This window comes from Mesoplodon densirostris, chromosome 17 (assembly GCF_025265405.1).
Source record: "Mesoplodon densirostris isolate mMesDen1 chromosome 17, mMesDen1 primary haplotype, whole genome shotgun sequence".
NCBI lineage: Eukaryota > Metazoa > Chordata > Mammalia > Artiodactyla > Ziphiidae > Mesoplodon > Mesoplodon densirostris.
In genome coordinates, this window is record NC_082677.1 from 11100347 (window position 1) to 11121797 (window position 21451).

General features: G+C 34.3%; 1 protein-coding gene across 1 annotated transcript in view; it reads left to right on the plus strand.

Moving 5' to 3' along the window:
- The window catches only part of NBEA (neurobeachin), a 610373-nt gene that overhangs the window by 155608 nt on the left and 433314 nt on the right, over positions 1–21451 (plus strand). Inside the window, exons 18-24 of the mRNA XM_060080316.1 lie at positions 2283–2391; positions 9558–9639; positions 9876–9999; positions 10847–11039; positions 13258–14274; positions 16207–16424; positions 18799–18952. Coding sequence (XP_059936299.1) covers positions 2283–2391; positions 9558–9639; positions 9876–9999; positions 10847–11039; positions 13258–14274; positions 16207–16424; positions 18799–18952 — 1897 coding nt within the window. The remainder of the gene's footprint in view (positions 1–2282; positions 2392–9557; positions 9640–9875; positions 10000–10846; positions 11040–13257; positions 14275–16206; positions 16425–18798; positions 18953–21451) is intronic.

A 21451-nucleotide genomic window follows, 5' to 3' on the forward strand; every position in this document is an offset into this window, starting at 1 on the left:
GCCATGGCTCACGGGCCTAGCCGCTCCGTGGCATGTGGGATCTTCCCGGACCGGGGCAGGAACCCGTGTCCCCTGCATCGGCAGGCGGACTCCCAACCACTGCACCACCAGGGAAGCCCTGGGGTGTGTTTTTAATGGAATGGTTAGTAAGCTAATAAATGTATAATTTGTACGAGATTAAAAGGTTACTCTTTTAAAAAAATAGATTGCACTCAATGCAAGTGGGCAGAAATCCTATAAAATTTAAAAGGTAAAGCAGCTAGGCACTAAAGTCTGAAGTCTGTTTAGGTCTTAAAGTTAAACAGGTTCAAGTTGTTAGTTTCTCGAATATATACCCTAGTGAAGCCTTTCTGAACTGAATACATAAAGCTGGGTCTTTCATTAGAGGTCCTCTGGGAAACAAAATCATGTGATGTACAGGGCCAGCATGCCCATTTTATGCCTGAAATGATGGATGCCACTTTTGGCTATCTCTTGATTGCTGTGAGATGGCATTTATTGGTGAGCATTGTTTCAAAGAAAACTGCAAGAGAAAGCTGACTCATCTTTTTCCTGGTATGTGCAGTATTCTTCAAGTCCCCCTAAGAGGTAGAATTAAGCTGCTCTGTAAACATTTACTTTGGAGGAGATAGTCAAGAGAGCATGAATTTCTTTAGTAGTTGAAATTATGGTGTCCCAGTTAAGAAGTTACTCTAAATTCCAGATAGCCTAATTTAAATGACTTTTACCAGCTCCGTGTATCAAAGAGATATATCAAGAGATATACATTGGCATTTGTTTTTCTTGATTGGGAGCAAATGAAAGTGTCAGGCTTCCTTTCCTTAGGTGTGGCTTGAGATGGAAGAGACTAAAGGCTTCCCCTTCATAATCCCAGAATATCCATCTGTCTTGTTATTTATTTATTTTTTTAATGACCACTTGACTTTTCCCAGTCTTAAGTGTTTTACAAACACAGCCATTAGACACTCGCCCTAGCTTCCTTTTGGATTTAGGTAATTGCTGTTTCCTTCTCTGGGCTGAGGAGGATTGGGTGAGGGGAAATAGCTGTGCTGCCTCTTTTGTTGTGCAGTGTGAAGCCTGAAGGCTGATGTTAGAAGAGAGGATTTCCAGGTGAGTGGTGCCCAGATAAATGGTTCATTATTTGATTTGTGCATTAATTAAGGTAGCAATAGCTCCTGTAACAAACAGTGAAGTTTTAGGAACTTACCAAACTAGTAGTTTCTTTCTTATTCACTTAAAATCCAAATGAGTATCCTCAGCAGTTGATTTTCTTCAAGCTGTGCTTTAGAGACCCACACTGCTTCTTTCATCTAGTACCTCTGTGTCTTCATCATAAGGCTCCTGTGTTGCTGCCTTGAGGAAGAGCATGGAAGAGTACATGAGTATTTTTTCTGTGGCCCAGGCCTAAAAATGATCCACAACTTTTCTTCTTGAGTTCCATTGGCTAGAACTCAGTGGCCACACATAGCTGTAAGAGAGGCTGGAATTATAGTATAGCTGTGGGCTCAGGAAGAAAGGAACAAAAGTTTGGTGATTACCTAGTCAGTTTGTGTTATAGTTGCCAAATCCACACAGGAGACAATAGAAAATCAAGGTAAGAAATGAAATACTGAGCGTTGGGGGCCAAGAAGTTCCAGATCTTGACTTCTAAGAAAGTGACATGAATGAAAGGCATGTAGTAATTCCCTGGGCTGGAGCTAAGTGTTCCAGGAGGACTTTAATAGAGCTTTCTATTCTAAGTATGGATTTGGTAGGGGAGCAGTTAAATGGGCCAACAGTTAAGTGAGCCACAGATACAAGCAGTAATGAGTTCCCTTTACTTCGGTCAAATTATTTTGCTTTCTATTCAGTTTTAACCATACTTACACATTTTTGTTACTAAAGTTTTACATAGATTATTTCATAGACTTTGGACAGAAAGGATTGAAAATTCTGTTGTCTCTGTGTTAAGGGAAACTAATAATTTAACCTAAGAAAATAACTCCTAAATAGCTATTAGAAATTTGAAAATTATAGCTGTCAGCATTTATACAATGTTTTATAATTTGTATACTTAACATTTTAGTTTGTGTGGACATTTTGAGAAGTATTTAAATAGTAGTCTTGGTATTTTAGAAGACAGCTATGCTATAAACTGTCATTTAGTAGATGGAAGTTAGTAAACATTACTTACGTAATTCTGTATCTGCTTATAGATTTTACTGCTTATCCTAACATCTTGTGCTTAGAAAATCCAGTGTGTTTCCTAGTATGATTTTTTTTTTTTGCCCCTGTTTCTCCAGGAGAAAAGTTGAAATTATGCATACCCACAGTCTTTTTACTCTTCTTGGAGAGAGGCTGATGTTGCATACAAACACTGTGACTGTCACCACGTACAACACACTTTATGAGGTAAAAAGTTAAAATGTGTGATACTAATTTTAAATGTATGCAGTGGAAACCCTCTGTGATTGGAATAGCAGTTGGTCAGTTAATCTAAAAAGGCAGTAATCCTTAAAAAAAAAAAAGATGAACACATACTTACATTTTAAATTTTTTGTTTAAAACATATCCGTGTACATTTATTTGCCAATCTTCTTATGTTGGGCCTAGGCGTTTTCTTTGAGTATGGGTTGGCTGATTGCCTTTGCAGAGTTTTTCTCACATAAATCACCTCCATTATGCATTATTTATTTGTTCTTTCCCTCCCCTTATCCTCCCCACTTTTCCCTCTCTCTGTCTCTGATATGTAGCAACTACTAACATTAACCTAGAGTTGAGACTGGGATAAAATGTAGGTAAGAATTATTTGTAAAAATGGTATCTGGAGAAACTTTAGATCCCATCATCTCAATTCAGAAATCCTTTTCTTAATTATTTCTAACAGATGGCCATACAAATTGGGTTCATTATTTTCTGTGAAATGTGTGTACTACCTCATTTTAAATACCAGTAAAATATTAGGAATGTTCTCTTATATTAACCTTCATTTTACTTTCCTGCAGCTAATTTTCAGAGGTCCTACTTCTTTTCTCTAGCGCAAAGATTAGTGAACTCTAAGCACCTGTCTTTGTAGGGCCTTGTTTTTATGTTTTTAAATGGTTGAAAGTAATCGAAAGAAAAATAATGTATGACATGTAAGCCTTATATGAAATTTAGATTTCAGTATACATAAATAGTTCTGTAGGAACATAGCCATGCTCATTCCCTTACATATTGCCAATGGCTGCTTTTGCATTATAGTAGCTGAGTTGAGTACTTGCAGCAGAGAACGTTATCTTCACATTGCTGCTCGGTACAATGCAGTAACTGGACACTGTTTCACGTACCACCTAATATTGCCCAACCTAATATATTTTTTTAATAACAGTGTATATCCATCATGTCAAAACAAGAGAAAAGTGGACTTCACATCTCACACTTTAACATATAGTGGAGCGTGGGTTATTTTGTTATAGATGTAGATAGCAAAACATTGTGACTGTTATACAAGGAGACTCTAGTTGTGCTAAAAGCCATAGCAAATGTAGGTTTCAACATATGAATTTTGGGGGGCACAACAAACATTCAGTTTATAGTAGCAGGTTATATATGCTCTCTGTTGCAACTACTCAGCTCTGCAGTTGTGGCTCAGAAGTAGCCATAGAAAATATGAATCAGATGAGTGTGGCTGTCTAATAAAACTACTTACAAAACAGATGCTAGGCTGGATTTGGCCTACAGGGCATAATTTTTTTACCTCTGGTTTTATATTCTCATCAGTAAATTTAAGAGTTGCTGCCCTTTAAATAAATGAAGAAAACTCTTTTGGCTACTTTGTCTTTTTCATCTAAGCTTAATATTCCTACTTTGTGTCAGTCATTCCTCAAATTACATGATTTGTAAACTTTACCCTCCAGAGTGCTGCTTTTTTAAAATTATAGTAATATTTTAGTATTGCTCCAATATTTTGCCTACAGAACTGAATAAGCACTAATAGAAAGGCCTATCCTATGCAGAGCATCTTTATTCTGATATTATTATATTTCCCTAATAATAGTAACTGCCTTTTTTGAGTACTTACTATGATAACCCCCTTGGTAAGTACTTTACATACATTATCTCAAATCCTTACAATATTGCTATGAAGCTGGTATTTTTATTGACTTTTTAAACAGACAAAATGAGGCTCACAGGTTAAATAATTTGCTCTATGCCATACCACTAATAAATGGTCATAAAATAGGCATTTCTCATAGTATATGTGCATAAGGCAAAAAATATCAGAATCTACCTTCAGTTGACAGTATTAAAGTCCTCCTCTGAATCAAAACTTTGCTGCAATATCAGATTAGGGTTCTGAATGCTAGTGTCAAATACTGATTAACTTGTATCTTTTTTTTTAACGTTTTTATTGGAGTATAATTGCTTTTCAATGGTGTGTTAGTTTCTGCTTTATAACAAAGTGAATCAGTTATACATATCAGTTATACATATACATATATCCCCATATCTCTTCCTTCTTGGTTTAACTTATATCTTTACCTTGGTTTTCTTGCTCTGGTCAATGATGCCTGTATATGTTTTTTAATCATTCTCTTTCCTCCACAAATTTCTGACCCTTGCTTGTTTTGACCTATTAGTGTTAATAGAGTAGAAAGTCTTTGTAGTCAATGAAACCTTACATTAAAATAAAAGTTCCACATAACATTATATGTTGAATTTGAAAGATCATCATGTGCTTGTAACCTTAAAATAAAATGTCCCATGTATATATACATGCATATGTAATTCTACTTGTCTTCCTGAAAAGTGGCTCAACAGCAAGTGCAGCAGCATCTGTACTACCATCTATATTCATAGGCACTCTCTTAGTGTCCGGATTTTATCTCTAATTCCATAACTTAGGTGGAGAAAGTCAGGGAAAGTTTGGATCTTCTGATACTGGATGTTGGATATTGGATGTTGCAGAGATTAGGAAATAATGAAGAAACTAACTTTCAGGGCCTCCATCTGACCAATTTGGCAATAATATAGGCTTTCAAAGTAGAAAAATAATCATGGTTCATTGGAATGAAGGGCCCTGAGTTAAGTATGACACTCTAAAAAGAAAAGTTAAGTGTACAAAAGGTCAGAAAAGAAAGATGGTTACGGTATGATTGTTTAGCACTGTTGATTCCACAAAAAAGTAGAAAAGGACTTCAACAGATGGTTTACTACTACTAACAAATCAAATTGTAATATCAGTGACAGGATGGTGGATGACTAATTCTAGATCAACAAAGTTTAAAGATTGAATCATTTTGGAGAGTGGCATCTGGTTGTAAAAAAATTAAAACTCATTCCCAATGACCCCCTACCCCCCAAAAAAATGAGAACCCAAGTGATAGGTTCAACCTTAAATTCTCATCAAATAGTAAGTGAAATTTAACTAAAGAAAGAAAATTCAACTAACTTGAGTTTGATTTACTATGTGAACATCAACCAAGGCCTGTACCCCTAGCAAGAATTAGTTGGTTGATAATCTGCAGTTTGAAAGCTCATTTTATCTTCATTTTCTTTTTTGGTTTGAGGAAATTACCTTAACTCCAAACATTGTATCAGAACACATATTACTACAACTGTAGAAAGGTATAAAATCAAGTACAGAAATAATAAAGAACTCTGTCAAACCTACCGTATTGATAATGATATTTTAGAATGTGTGGTTTTCACAAAGTGTTTGGAAGTTCAGTTATTGTAAAGATTATGTCACTGTGATCTTTAAAATTCTAAATCTGATAAGATGCCTATGATAAAATAAACAGTAAATATTAAAGGACAAAGTAATTTAGAGTTTTTAGCAGGATATGTCAGACAACTTTGCATAAGCTTTGAAGATCTAAAAATCTATTTAAATTATTCTAAAAACAAAAGAAAATTTAATTGAAAAAACATCCCTATCTCCTAGTTTCCTGAGGTGAATTTATTCTTATAGATCATATAATGAAATGAGTTGGCTTTAATGAATCCTCTTTGAAATTACTCAAGGCTATTCTTTATACAAATATTTTTTTGAGGATTATAATATTTGTAAAATTTGTATCTTACATTTTATTTGCTTTATTTTTACTTTGTTACTCCATCTCTAAATTATGGATTATTATGTTTTCTTAATGATTTGTAGCACTTCCTAATACACTTAAAAATTTTTGTTAGATTGTAGAATATGTCTCCTGAAGACAAAACTAGATTTTTCTATTTAATATACTTGTAGATCTGTCTGAACAACAATATATGATTATTGATCCAATGCTTTTTTTAAATATTGTGATATTAATTTTACTTTGTAGGTTTGGATTTACTATTTCTCTTTACATACTATTCCTATAATTCAGTTCAACACTTACCGTAGACAGAGGCTGTCAGGTATGGGATCTTGTCATCTGAAGAGCTGTTTCCCATGGAAATAATGAACTGATTTTTTTAATGTATATTTTTTACTTTATCTTTTTCAGTAAGGGTATAACATTACTGGACACAGTTTTTTTTTACAAAGGGGTAGTAACTTTAAAATCTTTAAGTATCTCATAATAAAACTTTTTTTTCAAAATTATAGAATCTTATGTGTAGGTAGTATGTTAAATATCATCTTATTCAAACATTCTTTTCACAGATAAAGAAACCAAGAGTCAAAAAAGTAATAGAGCTTGTCCAAACTGTATAAATACAAAGGTTTTCTGACCCCCTGAATACCTACAGCAGCAGTTGGATGTAACAGTGGGGTTAATAGTTTGCCATTTTAAGAAATAAACCGGTACTATTCCTGTCTCGTAAGTCGAGCCTACTAATCCAAAATGATTTATGCTTGATAAGTCCGGGAAGTCAGTAGGTCAGAGAGGAAGCTCCAGTAGCTCCTGCTTAAGCCTGAAGTCTTTCTGTGACCCATGAATTACGAGATAATGCCATTTATAAAATAATGCTTAAATGTAGAATGCTGGACTCAGATCTGTGTCCATAAATAGCATATTTATCAAGTTACCTCCATGATTTAATTCATTGTTTCCCAGCCCTGTCCAATATGATAGCCACATTTGGCTATTGAGCTTGTGTGAATTGAGATGTGTTATAAGGGGTAAATACACATTGGATTTCATGTCTGTATCTGGCTCTGAACCCTCCATCCTATTTTGTTATGGTGCGGGGGCAGGGTTAATTTCCTATGCATGTCTCTAACCAAGTCCAGTCAAACTTCATGGCCCATCTTGAATCCTATCCTTTCATTAAGTGTTTATATATACATTCATCTCTCCTTGCCTTCTTATTTATTTCCCTCCCCCTCTTTTAAAACTCACATAGGTTCTTTTTTTTTTTAACATCTTTATTGGAGTATAATTGCTTTACAGTGGTGTGTTAGTTTCTGCTTTATAATGAAGTGAATCAGTTATACATATACATATGTTCCCATATCTCTTCCCTCTTGTGTCTCCCTCCCTCCCACCCTCCCTATCCCACCCCTCTAGGTGGTCACAAACCACCTAGCTGATCTCCCTGTGCTGTGCGGCTGCTTCCCACTAGCAATCTATTTTATGTTTGGTAGTGTATATATGTCCATGCCACTCTCTCATTTTGTCACAGCTTACCCTTCCCCCTCCCCATATCCTCAAGTCCATGCTCTAGTAGGTCTGTGTCTTTATTCGGATTTGAGCCTGTCTCCTCAATATTGATTAAATGTTTTTTTCTAGAAATATAGTTCTACCTAGCAACTATGTTTCCCATTTCAAATATGTAGCAGAATGTTGGCACATAACTGGTTCTTATAAATACATGCTGAATTGAATTTCTAAATATATTTTTGTAATTAAACTCATATTTAAATAAACTATGACATATAGTTTTCAAAACACTTTTACATATATAGCCCTATTTGATCTTCCTACCAGCTTTATTAGATAGGCAAGGCAGTTATTACCCTCATTCTTAGATGATCAAATAGGGGTTTAAAAGGACAACAATATAAAACTGAATGAAGGTTCTTTGAGATAAATTTTGTTTTCTGTACAGTGAGCTTTCTTCTTTTTGGGGTGAAAAAGTTTTGACAGTTCTGTATCATGGAAGAGTATGGCATAGTCTTTTCCAAGCTTGTCTGTAGTTAGTTTGAATCTCTGTATTTGTAACCAGAATTCTTGGGATCTTGTTGACTGGGCTGTAGGTCTACACCAGGACTTTTTGGGCAGGTTGGTGTGAAAACTCCTTGTAGGCATATACCAACCACCAATTGTTCTTTGGTGTATGGTTTTCAAAGAAATTTTTATCCCTTTTTTGTCAGGTCTAACTGATGAGTAGTGCATGTCTCTAGTGCTCTGTTCAGAAAATTCTGAGGCACTGTTTAAACAAGCAAGTGTTTCAGTAAAAGTATGGCAGCGAAGAAAGGGGTATTTGTGCCCTATATTTATCATTTTAATAATAGTAGGTTAGTTTTTATTTCAAGTCAATACCTTTTTGATATACATTCTTAATACACCTAAGTAAATGTCCTATCTTCTTTTATTTTTTTTTAAGTCTGAGCAGAAAGGTAAGAAAAATGCCACTGCTGGATGTCATGATCTTTTTCTAATCTGAAAGGAGCATACCTGTCTCTTGATTAATTTACTCTCCATCCCCAACTTTCACAAGTAGCTATGTACAACTAAGCTCTCAACTAAGTTTTATAGTTTCCTCAAAGTTTTTGTATCTTACTTCGGGTTAAACTATTTAAAAAGTTTCATTCAGAACTTAGCATTTTAACCTACACAGGAAATTAAATCATAATATAAAATGATATCTTTATTAAGTATAATCTCATTGGATTTTTTAATATATGGAAGAATAGAGGTAAACACAGGCTATATAGCCTGAAATACAGTGAAGAGTCATATATCCATATTTTATATATAATTAAGTTATTCATTCTTAAATGTAACAAATGTTTATTGACTGCTGGCAGTGTGTTAGGCACTTTGCTAATTGCTAGGAATGTAGCAGTGAAAAAGATGTATAAGAATCCTGTACTCATAGAGCCTGGGTGTTAGTGGAAAAATTAGTAAATGGTTTAGAGTCTGTCTTTCCTTTATTTGGTCAACTTTTGTCATTTTTTGTTATTTGAAGTTTAAAAAAAACCTCATTGGTAAATGACAATGAGCCACATTTTTATAAAGATTTTTCCCATATCACACTTCACTTGAAGTTAGGACCCAGGCTCAGACATTATTTTCTTACTGATTTTCTAAGTTTTTTTTTTTTATTAATGATGAAATAACAGTCAAATGTTTGCAGTTCACAACTTAAAAGTATTAAAGATGTACACTGAAAAGTGATTTCAAACGGAGTTAATTCTTGGAGTTCCTAATTAATCTTTCCTTCTATAGATACTGGTCCTGGTTTTGTCTTTATCTGTAAAAATTTGAAGACTATAGAATTAAAGAGTTTAGAAGTATGTGGAATTCACTAGAAGACCCTTAAAAGAGATGCTTCTTTTGATTTGAACAAATTGACATTTTTTTTTGCAGAGTCTTTGTATATCTATAATTTGCAATTATAAATTTATTTTCTAAATGAAATTCAAATTCTTCATCTTTCAGATTTTGACAGAGCAAGTATGTACTCAAGTTGTACACAAACCACATCCAGAGCCAGATTCTACAGTGAAAATTCAGAATCCAAGTGAGCAAACCAGCAGTTCTTTATTGTAATGCAGTAGTAACATGGTAACATGTGAAAATAAATCAAAACTTTTGCTAACCACCTCAGTCAGTATGGCGTTCACATAGTTTCATTTATGACACTTAAAACTCACCTACCATAGTGCTAAGCACTTAGTTGAAAATCAGTAAATATTTTTTGAGCAGAAGATATGATGTAGTTATAAATCTTTACTATAATTTTTTGTTCATTTGCAGTGATTCTTAAGGTGGTGGCAACTTTGTTAAAAAACTCTACACCAAGTGCAGAACTGATGGAAGTTCGTCGTTTGTTTTTATCTGATATGATAAAACTTTTCAGTAACAGCCGGGAGAATAGAAGGTGAGCAGCTTGAATACTATAACAAAACTTTATTTCCTAACTAATCTTATTTTCTCTCCTTTATTTTCAATCTTTCAAAGAAAAAATTTTCAAATCTTTCCTATTTTGCTAAATACTTTCAATCATTAGAAAAGGCATTTGTTTCTTTTATATAATCTGCATACTTTTATTTATTTTTATATGATTTTATTTAACTTTATGGTTATTATATTTTAACTGTATATATAAACATAAATATCCAAAAATCCTTATTTAAAATATACCATCCCTTTTCCTGATAACTGTCTACCACCAACAGTAGTTTAAATGTAATGTTGTTGGATTTGCTGAGATCATCTGTGCTTTTCTCAGCTTGGTCTGATAACTGATTATTGTCATGCATTCTAAAGCTGGTTAGCTAGGACATGGGGTACAGTATGAAGCCATGGTTGCTGCATGAGTCTTAAATTTAACAACTACTGATTGAATGTCTGCCATGTATAAAGCACTGTGCTGCACAGGTTGTCTTGGTGTACAGTCTTAGTGCAATTCAGTGGGAAAGATAACAGTGAAGCAATGATTAATTTCTAATATGTTAAGTGCCTTGTGAGTGCTACATGTGATGAGGGAGTAGCGAAACAATAGCTAAATCTCACTGGGAGAGTTGGGAGAGCAATTTTAAATGATAATACAGATTTTTCCAAGTAGAAGAATGGGAAAAGTCATTCCAGGTTAAATATTAAATATGCAGAATGACTGTATACCTTGCTTTATCTAAGTCAGATAATATTTTCACTATTTATCTCAACTTCAAAATAGTAAATTCTAATATAATTTAGCAATTTTTAATGATTTTTCCCCCCACTAGATGCTTATTGCAGTGTTCAGTGTGGCAGGATTGGATGTTTTCTCTTGGCTATATCAATCCTAAAAATTCTGAGGAACAGAAGATTACGGAGATGGTCTACAATATCTTCCGGATTCTTTTGTATCATGCAATCAAATATGAATGGGGAGGCTGGAGAGTTTGGGTGGATACACTCTCAATAGCCCATTCCAAGGTAACAAGGGATTTAACATTTTACATCATCAGGATTTCAGCTATGGATTAAATGCCTGTAGACACTCATCTGGTGCCATCTTGTGGGCATCTTGCATTATGGCTGATTCCTTTATGCCAATTTTCTTTCTTTTCCGTTCTTGTTTCTGTTTTTGTTTTTCTCTCTCGGTTCATACACTTTTCTTTTTTTGCGGTACGCGGGTCTCTCACCCCTGCGGCCTCCCCCATTGCGGAGCACAGGCCCCGGACACGCAGGCTCAGCGGCCACGGCTCACGGGCCCAGCCGCTCCGCAGCATGTGGGATCCTCCCAGACCGGGGCACGAACCCGCGTTCCCCGCATCGGCAGGCGGACTCTCAACCACTGCGCCACCAGGGAAGCCCGGTTCATACACTTTTAAAGCTTGAAGTATTTTAGGGACCCTATAATTGAAACTTCAGGTTTATAAATTAGGAAGTTTACACTCTCGAGGCACCCCCCACATACTTTTTCTAGCAGATCTGAGAGCTGGCATCTGAGCCTTCTAACCCAGACATCTCTACTGGTTCTTACTCATGAAATGGAGTCTTATATATACTTTTTAAGCCTTTTTAAAGTAATCAGAACTTGTTTTAATTTCCAAATGAATAATAAATACATTTAAAGTATTTAAGTTTAGTATTGTTTTTAATTGCATTATCTTTATTTTAATGATAAGAATCTATATGTTTATATTTTAAATATGGTCTGGTTTTTGGTAAAAGGAAGTAGTCAAAGTTTAGAGTATGTACACCTTAGATTCTGGAAATTCAGAGTTAATATATCTTATCTTGTGGTGTCATAGGAAAAGGACAGGTGTCAGAAGTTGTTGGCTTTTGATTCAGTCTATGCCACAATTCAGTTTCGTGGCATTAGGAAACTCATTTAATCCTTTTGTGTAGAAAAATGTTTTTAAAGATGCAGATAGTAAATATTTTAGACTTTGTGGGCTGTACAGCCTCTGATGCAACTACTCAACTCTGTCATGCAGTATGAAAATAGCCATAGACAATAAAGAATGAACATGGCTGTGTTCTAATAAAATTTTATTTACCAAAACAGGTGATAAGCAGATTTGACACATGGACCATAGTTTACCAACCCTGCTTTTGGGACTTGATTTCCTTTTCTGCAAAATAAGGGGGTTTTATATTAAGATAATCTTCAAAGAAAGGTCCCTTAACCTAAAATTCTGTCATAGTATCATTTAAATATCAATTAATATCATATGTGTCTATAGGAAGGATTTTGAACTTTTTTTAATTTTAAAGACCTTTTATTTCTGTTACAAATTTATATTTTATAATATATTGGCACCTCTTTTTTTTTTTTTGTGGTATGCGGGCCTCTCGCTGTTGTGGCCTCTCCCATTGAGGGGCACAGGCTCCGGACGCGCAGGCTCCCCGGCCATGGCTCATGGACCTAGCCGCTCCGCGGCATGTGGGATCTTCCCGGTCTGGGGCACGAACCCGTGTCCCCTGCCTCAGCAGGCGGACTCTCAACCACTGCGCCACCAGGGAAGCCCTGGCAACTCACTTTTATCATTGCACTAATAAGTTTGAAAATAGTATTTTATAGGGAAGCTCATTGCAAATCTTTGTGCAATAAATATATATTGATTATTCCTAACTATATACTGATTATTCCTAAACAAGCCTATGTAAATTAACAAACTAAAGTAGCCTATATAAAGATAAAATTTTAAAGTTTTAACATTTTATAACTATATGTTTATAGGTATGTGTTGTCTTTTTTTTACCTCACTTGTTGCAATAGTCACACATATGAGTCATAGAAAACTGATGTAGTAATAGTACTTTGGGTATTGTATATTATTAGCCAGTTCTCTGTTTTAGCTCAAATAACCCGAATATGTAGGAGTTCAGCTGGCATATTAACTAGGGTAACATTGAAATACTTCACCTAAAAGAAAATATCATTTTATTTAAAAAACTTTCATAATGCTAGTTTACCTAACTGTGTGTTTTTGGACAAGTCATATAATAAGTCATATATGACTATTTTGATGATATTCCAATTACTTGATGAAACTAAGCATTTGTCTTAGGATTAATATGCACTATGTTTGAAATCTTAAAATTATTTGCACCATTTTTGCTATTATAATCATAATTTTATTTGTCATTTTTTTCTTCTTAATATATACAAAATGCCTTAATGTTTTCTTTATCCATTCCTAAGGTCACTTATGAAGCACATAAGGAATACCTAGCTAAAATGTATGAAGAATATCAGAGACAAGAGGAGGAAAACATTAAAAAGGGAAAGAAAGGGAATGTGAGCACCATCTCTGGCCTCTCATCGCAGACAACAGGAGCAAAAGGTGGAATGGAAATTCGAGAGATAGAAGACCTTTCACAAAGCCAGAGCCCAGAAAGTGAGACAGATTACCCTGTCAGCACAGACAATAGAGACTTGCTCATGTCAACAAAAGTGTCAGATGATATTCTTGGAAATTCAGATAGACCGGGAAGTGCTGTACATGTCGAAGTGCATGATCTTTTAGTTGATATAAAAGCAGAGAAAGTGGAAGCAACAGAAGTGAAGCTTGATGATATGGATTTATCACCAGAAACTTTAGTAGGTGGAGAGAATGGTGCTCTTGTGGAGGTTGAATCTTTGTTGGATAATGTATACAGTGCTGCTGTTGAGAAACTCCAGAACAATGTACATGGAAGTGTTGGTATCATTAAAAAAAATGAGGAAAAGGATAACGGTCCATTGATAACATTAGCAGATGAGAAGGATGAACTTCCCAACAGTAGCACATCATTTCTCTTTGATAAAATACCCAAACAGGAGGAGAAACTCCTTCCTGAACTTTCTAGCAATCACATTATTCCAAATATTCAGGACACGCAAGTACATCTTGGTGTTGGTGATGATCTTGGATTGCTTGCTCACATGACTGGTAGTGTAGACTTAACTTGTACATCAAGCATAATAGAAGAAAAAGAGTTCAAAATCCATACAACTTCAGATGGAATGAGCAGTATTTCTGAAAGAGACTTAGCATCATCATCTAAAGGGTTAGAGTATGCTGAAATGACTGCTACGACTCTGGAAACTGAATCTTCTGGTAGCAGAATTGTACCAAATATTGATGCAGGAAGTGTAATTTCAGACACTGAGAGATCTGATGATGGCAAAGAATCAGGAAAGGAAATCCGTAAAATCCAGACCACTGCTACGACGCAAGTAAGTCATCCTACATGTGTTCTAAAGATGCGTTGAATAGATATAGAGTTGTTAGCACCAAAGCAGAGTAATTTCTTACCAGTCACACCATGTTTATATTTAATTATGATAGCATAATAATTTATGGAATTGAGTAGTGTGGTTCTATATATAAAAGACATTTAAAATACCTGAATCATATATCCAGCTCTGCCACATTCTATCTGTGTAACTTTGCTCAACCTCTCTGGGCCTGAATTTTCTCATGCAGTGCAAGAGATTGTACCAGATTGAAATTTGACCTTTAAGGTCTCTACCAGTTTGAACATTTTATGGCTCTGTGACTACATTTACACATTTGTATTCGAGATCTTCATTCTGAATACTTGATTAACTTTAACCTTTTGAGCTTTAGGCCCAACCCTGTTCTGTGGATTATAGAAAAGAGGACTTGGAGCCCAGATTGAACTGATAAATGAAATGAAGGGGAAGGGAAAAGGGAACTGTTTTTATCAAGTGCCTACTATGTTCCAGGCACTGTGCTATATGTTATCAGATTTAATCCTCACAACAACCCTGTGAGGTAGGTAACATGGCTGAGAAAATTTGGAATTATTAACAGTGAGAATTTTCTTTATAGCCACATGGATAGGGATTCATATGAGAAAATTAGAGATTCTCAGGCTTGGTGGTGAGGAAATGTTAGGGCTGCAGTTTGGGCCTCACCATACTAAAGCTAAAAACAGATGATGTTTTCTGATATGAATTTTAATTGTTGAGCACTGAGTTTATACTTACTTATTTTCTAGACTAGATAATACCTTATGGTTAAGAATTGAAGAAAACTTTTACCCTTTAAAACTTGTTTTTTGTTGTTATTGCCTAGGTTTTCCATTCACCTTTTTTTTTTTTTTTTTTTTTTTTTTTTTTTGTGGTACGCGGGCCTCTCACTGTTGTGGCCTCTCCTGTTGTGGAGCACAGGCTCCGGACATGCAGGCCCAGTGGCCATGGCTCATGGGCCCAGCCGCTCCATGGCATGTGGGATCTTCCCAGACCGGGTCACGAACCCGTGTCCCTTGCATCGGCAGGCGGACTCTCAACCACTGCGCCACCAGGGAAGCCCTCCATTCACCTTTTAATGTCATCAAAGAATCATTTAACATGTGTCCATTAGACTTAGGTTACAGAGAGTAAACCATACCTCACTAGTGTCTTTGTACTCAGAATCTTTGAAAATATATTCTGTGTGTGGAAAAGATTTTTTTTTTTTCTCTACTAAATACTGCCATTTCCATTTTTGTGGCAGTTGTGCTACAGTGATAATTGGCGGGGGATGGAAATACTGAATTAAGTCCAGGTTTAAAATAAAGGAAAGCATGGTGCATTGTTTACTGAGCATAATAATCTCTAGGCTTGCCTGGTTTTCACTCAAAGTTCACAGGCATTTATCTGGTTTTCTAACATAGAAAAGGCATTTATTTTTCTAAATCGAAGTATTTTGAGTGAAATAGACTTTGAAGTTAACTTGAATCTGTACAAGTAATATTTCTTTTAATCTTGTGTTTCTAATTACAATTAGTTGATGACATATACCCAGTATTCTTCATTTTGAGTATAGGCTTACTTTTATAAGGAAGAAATGTGATCTAATGTAAAGACTCATAAAGAGGGCTAGAGAGGATCTGGTTTTCAATGTGAACTTTGGTGTTAAACTTAAGTTTTAGGTTACCTTGCCTAGTTTCTGAAGCAGCAAAATAAAAAAAATAATAATAGCTTTTTCTTCTCAAAAAGGTTCCTGTGCAGGGAATCACCAGGTGAATAATAAATGTAAAATATACTAACCTACTAAAGTCATATGCAAAAGCTTTACTCACTTAACTGTACTGACTATTTTCATTTTGAAATCAGGCGTTTCTTTTTCACTCTACAAATGTTCCCCTTTTCTGTCTCCAGGCTGTTCAGGGTCGGTCTATCACGCAACAAGACAGAGATCTCCGAGTTGATTTAGGATTTCGAGGAATGCCAATGACTGAGGAACAGCGGCGCCAGTTCAGCCCAGGTCCACGCACTACAATGTTTCGTATTCCTGAGTTTAAATGGTCTCCAATGCACCAGCGACTTCTCACCGATTTGCTATTTGCATTAGAAACAGATGTACATGTTTGGAGGAGGTAGAAATACTTCTTTTCTATAAATAAGACTACTTTCAGTTGAAAAGTGAATATTTTAAATTGGTGGCATTGACTGATTAATAAGCAAATTATATCATTTAAAATATCACAAATTAAATTTATTAAAAATAATCAAATATTGAACATTTTTATATAAACATAAATATTTTCATAATGATTATAAGTCCTGGGGTGGGTCAAATTAAAGGCTAACCAAGAATTTAGGCTTAAGACAGCTAATTAGCCAATTTTTGAAATCTGGCATTGCCAGGTTATTATAAAAAAGTTTTAACCAAGAAAAGGTTCAGTACTGGTTCAAATAAATTTCTACATTTTTATCTTTCCCTGTTAAAATTAATACCACGTACTACATTTATTCTTGGTGATACGATTTAACACATAGTGCTAAAATAAAATTTAAAGTCAGCTTATGACATCTATTTTTAGAGCTTATACCATTTACATGGTAAGTGGATATCATTTCAAATATAATCATTTAAGGAAAACAGTGAAGAAAACAGTTCAATTGTTTTATTTTTTCAGTTCAAATAAATTGAATAAGTTTCAAGAAAGAAACCAAAGTCTGCATAAATTTTAAAATTACCTTGCCTCAACTTCAATTTAATTTTCTAATGGCAAATATGCAACACATTAATCAGTTATGAGAGTGTCATGTGTTCATGCAGATAAATTAGGTAGTTGATGTCTGTCAGTAACAGTACCCCAGCGTCAGTGACTTGAACAATCAGTGGCACAATGGACTATGAGTGAGTTTCTTAACAGTGGACTTAAGTGAGTTTCTCTGCTTCTCCTAGTTATCCTTCTAAGATTCAAGGTGGCTGCTTCAGCTCCCAGAATCAATTCAACACAGGAAACTTACCCCAACTAGAGGGCAGGACTCTTCTTCCTCTTTCACCCCCTTCTTCCTTCCTCCTCTTCCTTGTCTCTCTCTCTCCCTCCTCCTCTCTCTCCTCTTTCTTCTCCTCCTCTTCCTCTTATTCTCTTCTTCTTCTTCTCTTTTTTCTAAAAGAAGCCCCTCAAGAAATTTCCTTCTTCTGTCTCATGTGTCAGTAGGATCATATGCTATTCTCTGAGTCACCAGCAAAAGGGAATGGGATTATAATGATTGGTCTCCATGGAGCAATACTGATTACCAACCTAGTGGCTGTGGTGAAGCCAGTCTTTCCTGTACCAGATGTAGCTCAACAATAGAACAAAATCTAGATTGTGTTAGCAGGGAATAAGGAATAACTATCATGCAAGCAATCAGTGTCTGCCATAGAAAGTTTTTAGTTCTGATTTTATTTGGTCAGTTTGTCCTTAGTCTACTTATGTGATAGAAACAATGGTCTTTCCATTGCTAATGTTATATGCTAAGTTACCTAGGGATGGTAAATAAGGAGACTGGAATACCATGAAATAGGTTACTACTAACATGAGTATCAGTGTTTGGAGAGATACAGTGTAATTTACTAATTGCAATGTTAGTATCCCCCAAATGAATGATACTCAACTTTCCGTCCCTTAATACTGTGTGTGTCTTTCTGTGTTTTCTTTCATGGACTCTCATAAAATTTCCCAGGCAGAATTTTACATAATTTTAAAAAATATAAAAGATAGATAGTACTTTAATTTTTAGGACAAGAGAAAACATCCTGAGATCTAAGATATATTAGATGATATTTTGCAGTTCTTAAAAGGTGAGAATCATTGACGTAAATTTGATCATGGAGTAATCTGTTTTTTTTCTGTTAGAGAATAGTTCATATTCTTGACCGATCCCAAATTAAAGCAGTGTATTTCTCTGAGAATCTATTGTGAATGTTTGGTATGGCAGAGCTGCACTGCTCACCTTTGAGGTCTTTTTTCCTTTTTTTATTCAGTAAGTACTTGAATTTTACTGACTCACTTATACTCCCCTATCGTATCACTTCTGTGGCTAGCAGTATACATTTTCAGTACAGCTGGTCAAAGCTGGAGCTGCAGTCTGGTGATACAACAAATTGTCAGCTAACTATCACTTGTTCTGCCTTTCAATACCAAACAACCAGCTTTGGCAAAAATAAATTTTTTTAGCCATATTCATTAACCTAGTCATATGTCTTTGAATCAAGTTAATACACTGTATTTTAAAAGCAGAAACAAAATAATAAATTATTATACTTGGACACACACAAAAAATCCATGCCGAAATGAATGCTAAGTTTTTGGTAATATGACATCTCAATTGTAAATTATTTTCTTTTCTAATAACTCCATTTTAAATTTGTCTAGCTCTTATTTTTCACTTTAAAAATGACATTATAAATAAAATCTAAATTTATTCTTAAGCCAAAGAAATGTTCATTTCTGCTTTGTTTTTCTGCTATTTTAGCCATTCCACAAAGTCTGTAATGGATTTTGTCAATAGCAATGAAAATATTATTTTTGTACATAACACAATTCACCTCATTTCCCAAATGGTAGACAACATCATCATTGCTTGTGGAGGAATTTTACCTTTGCTCTCTGCTGCAACATCACCAACTGTAAGTACTTTGCCTCCATCTAGTGGTTATGTTTTATAATTACATTACTAGAGTGTGTCAGTGGTGTTCTATACTATAAACAAGGAAACTTGTTAACCATATAATTTAAAATTATATATATTTATATTTCACCTCTTTTAATTGTCAGTCTTGGGTTCCAGCTGTGTGCATTTATGAACATATTTCTCTGGTAATTCTGATGAACATGCCTTAGGAAGAGCAATAACTATGAATGATTTAGCTTTATTTTCTATATTGTTTCTCTCTTCAAATCTACATTATAATAAACTGTTAAAATCTTTGTTCTGTAAATCTTGAAGTTCTAAATACAAGTACATGTTTATTGTATGATAATTAGAGTCGAATCTAAATTTAGAAAAAGTCATCTTTAGACATTCAGTCTCATATGACTTGCTTGAAATATTATCTTTAAACTTAATATTATTTTAAACGATATATAGGAGTATTATACTTCTGATCTCTGAGATTTAATCTTGAAGCCAGTAATTTGCTTCAAAAAGAGAATCGAATGATTGAATTCTTAGAGTGTTTCTTATTTAAAACATAGGTACCTCAGATAGAAAAAGTATAAATGACATTTTTTTTCTGTACCTGAAAAATTTCATAATCCTTAAAAACCTCAAAAAACCTTATGTTAGCCATATGGCATCTTTTAGAATTTTCATGTGATATGATTTACTGGTTCAACATTTATTTTTTAAAAATATAGACTTTCTCTAATAAAACATTGAAATGTATTAATATAAGTTTGAAATAATGTTACTTATGTCATTTAAAATATAGTAGATAAATAAAATAACTATATTTTAGCTGTCTTTTAAAAAATCTGATTCACATTTTTAAAAAAACAGACTCCATAGCTAATTGCTCAGATGGGAAAGAATATAGAATTCTGCTTCTCATATTAACTGTGTTCTTGCTACCACATTGGAAACTCATCCATAAGCCCAAAATATATCGTTTTCCAGAGGGAAACTTGCTGTTTTATTAAGATGTCTTTTACTTGATGAGGCAGAGTTTCCAAATTGATCTCTGGCTTTATTTCATCATTAACAAGTTTTCTCTACATGACTCTTTCTCACTGTCCCTTTGCCACCACCCCTGGAGCAGCACTGAAACTTAAATATTGGCAGCAAAAAGAATGTATCCTCAGCACACCTCCCCCTCACAGGCACATATACTTCTATTTCATCCATGAATTTATTCGGGTCTCCAAAGGCAAGAAGGCTAGTTCAGCAGGGAGTGCAGCAGAACAGGTCCTAATTAGGGCCTTCATGAAATTAGCAGCTGACCAAGGAAATTGAATCAGGAAGAAAAATAGTTGATGGTGTGTGAAGAGTGCAGGTATCCTGTGAGATTAACATACCATCCTTTCTCTTTAATCTCTGATTTCCTCTCATGATTTATACCAAATTCTGATAAATTGAGAGTTATATGAGATGTTAAAAATACATTCTAATATTGAGGCAGGAAGAGGCTTTGTTTTGTTTTTTCCCTCTTCTATGCATTAAAGACTGACTTAATTTTTCATCCTGGCATTTTTCTTCATCCTATAAATTTTTTTATGTCTTATAAATTAACATTTGTTGTCAGGAAATTTTAAAATGTTATACTGAAATTTACTTTAAAATATAATATTGTTTTAAAATTTTCTGTAGAACAAAAATGACCTTTATAAAAAATTAGCAGTAGACATGAAAATTTGTATAGATTTGAAATATTTACGTTACTAGTCTTCCAAATTTTAAAACTAGATCTCTATCAAAATAGAGAAAGTAATTAATGAAGTTTCAATAAATAGTATGATTTAAATAATATGTCACTACCCCAATTTGCTTATTTTTTATTTTATAATGAATATACAATAAAGATACTGACATTTTGAGGTTCTACTTCCAAAATTATTACCTGTGCAGTTTTGATCTTTGCAGTTTGGAATTTGAAACTATGGTACTTATTTCTTAGACTGTTCTCAACAGACTTTGGAATTCATTCAATTGTAGAAACTTTTCTTCATTGCCTCTGTCTCTGTATTTCTGTTATTTTGGTCCATTAGCTAATTGTACCTATACCTGGTTGTACAACATAGCTAATTATACGTTCTTTGAATAAATTGCTTCCTAATAGCGAGAACCTTTTCTCCCACTTCCTACTGGGAGAAAACGTGGTTGGTGTCAACTGTTGAGTAATGTCTTCTATTACTTGATTGTATAATATTCTTGCTAAAAATTGTAATGTAGTAGAGGGGAAGAGTTAGGAAGGAGGAGGTTGAATAAAGAAAGAAATGAGAACTGAAGATATGGAGCTTTTTAACTTAGATTTTAAAAAATATTTTTTATTGGAATATAGTTGATTAACAATGTTGTGTTACTTTCTTTAACTTAGATTTAAATTATAAAAAGCCAAAAGAGAATTTTGGATGGAATAAGTGAAAAAGGAAACACTGGCAATATACAGATTACCAAAGGGAAACATTGT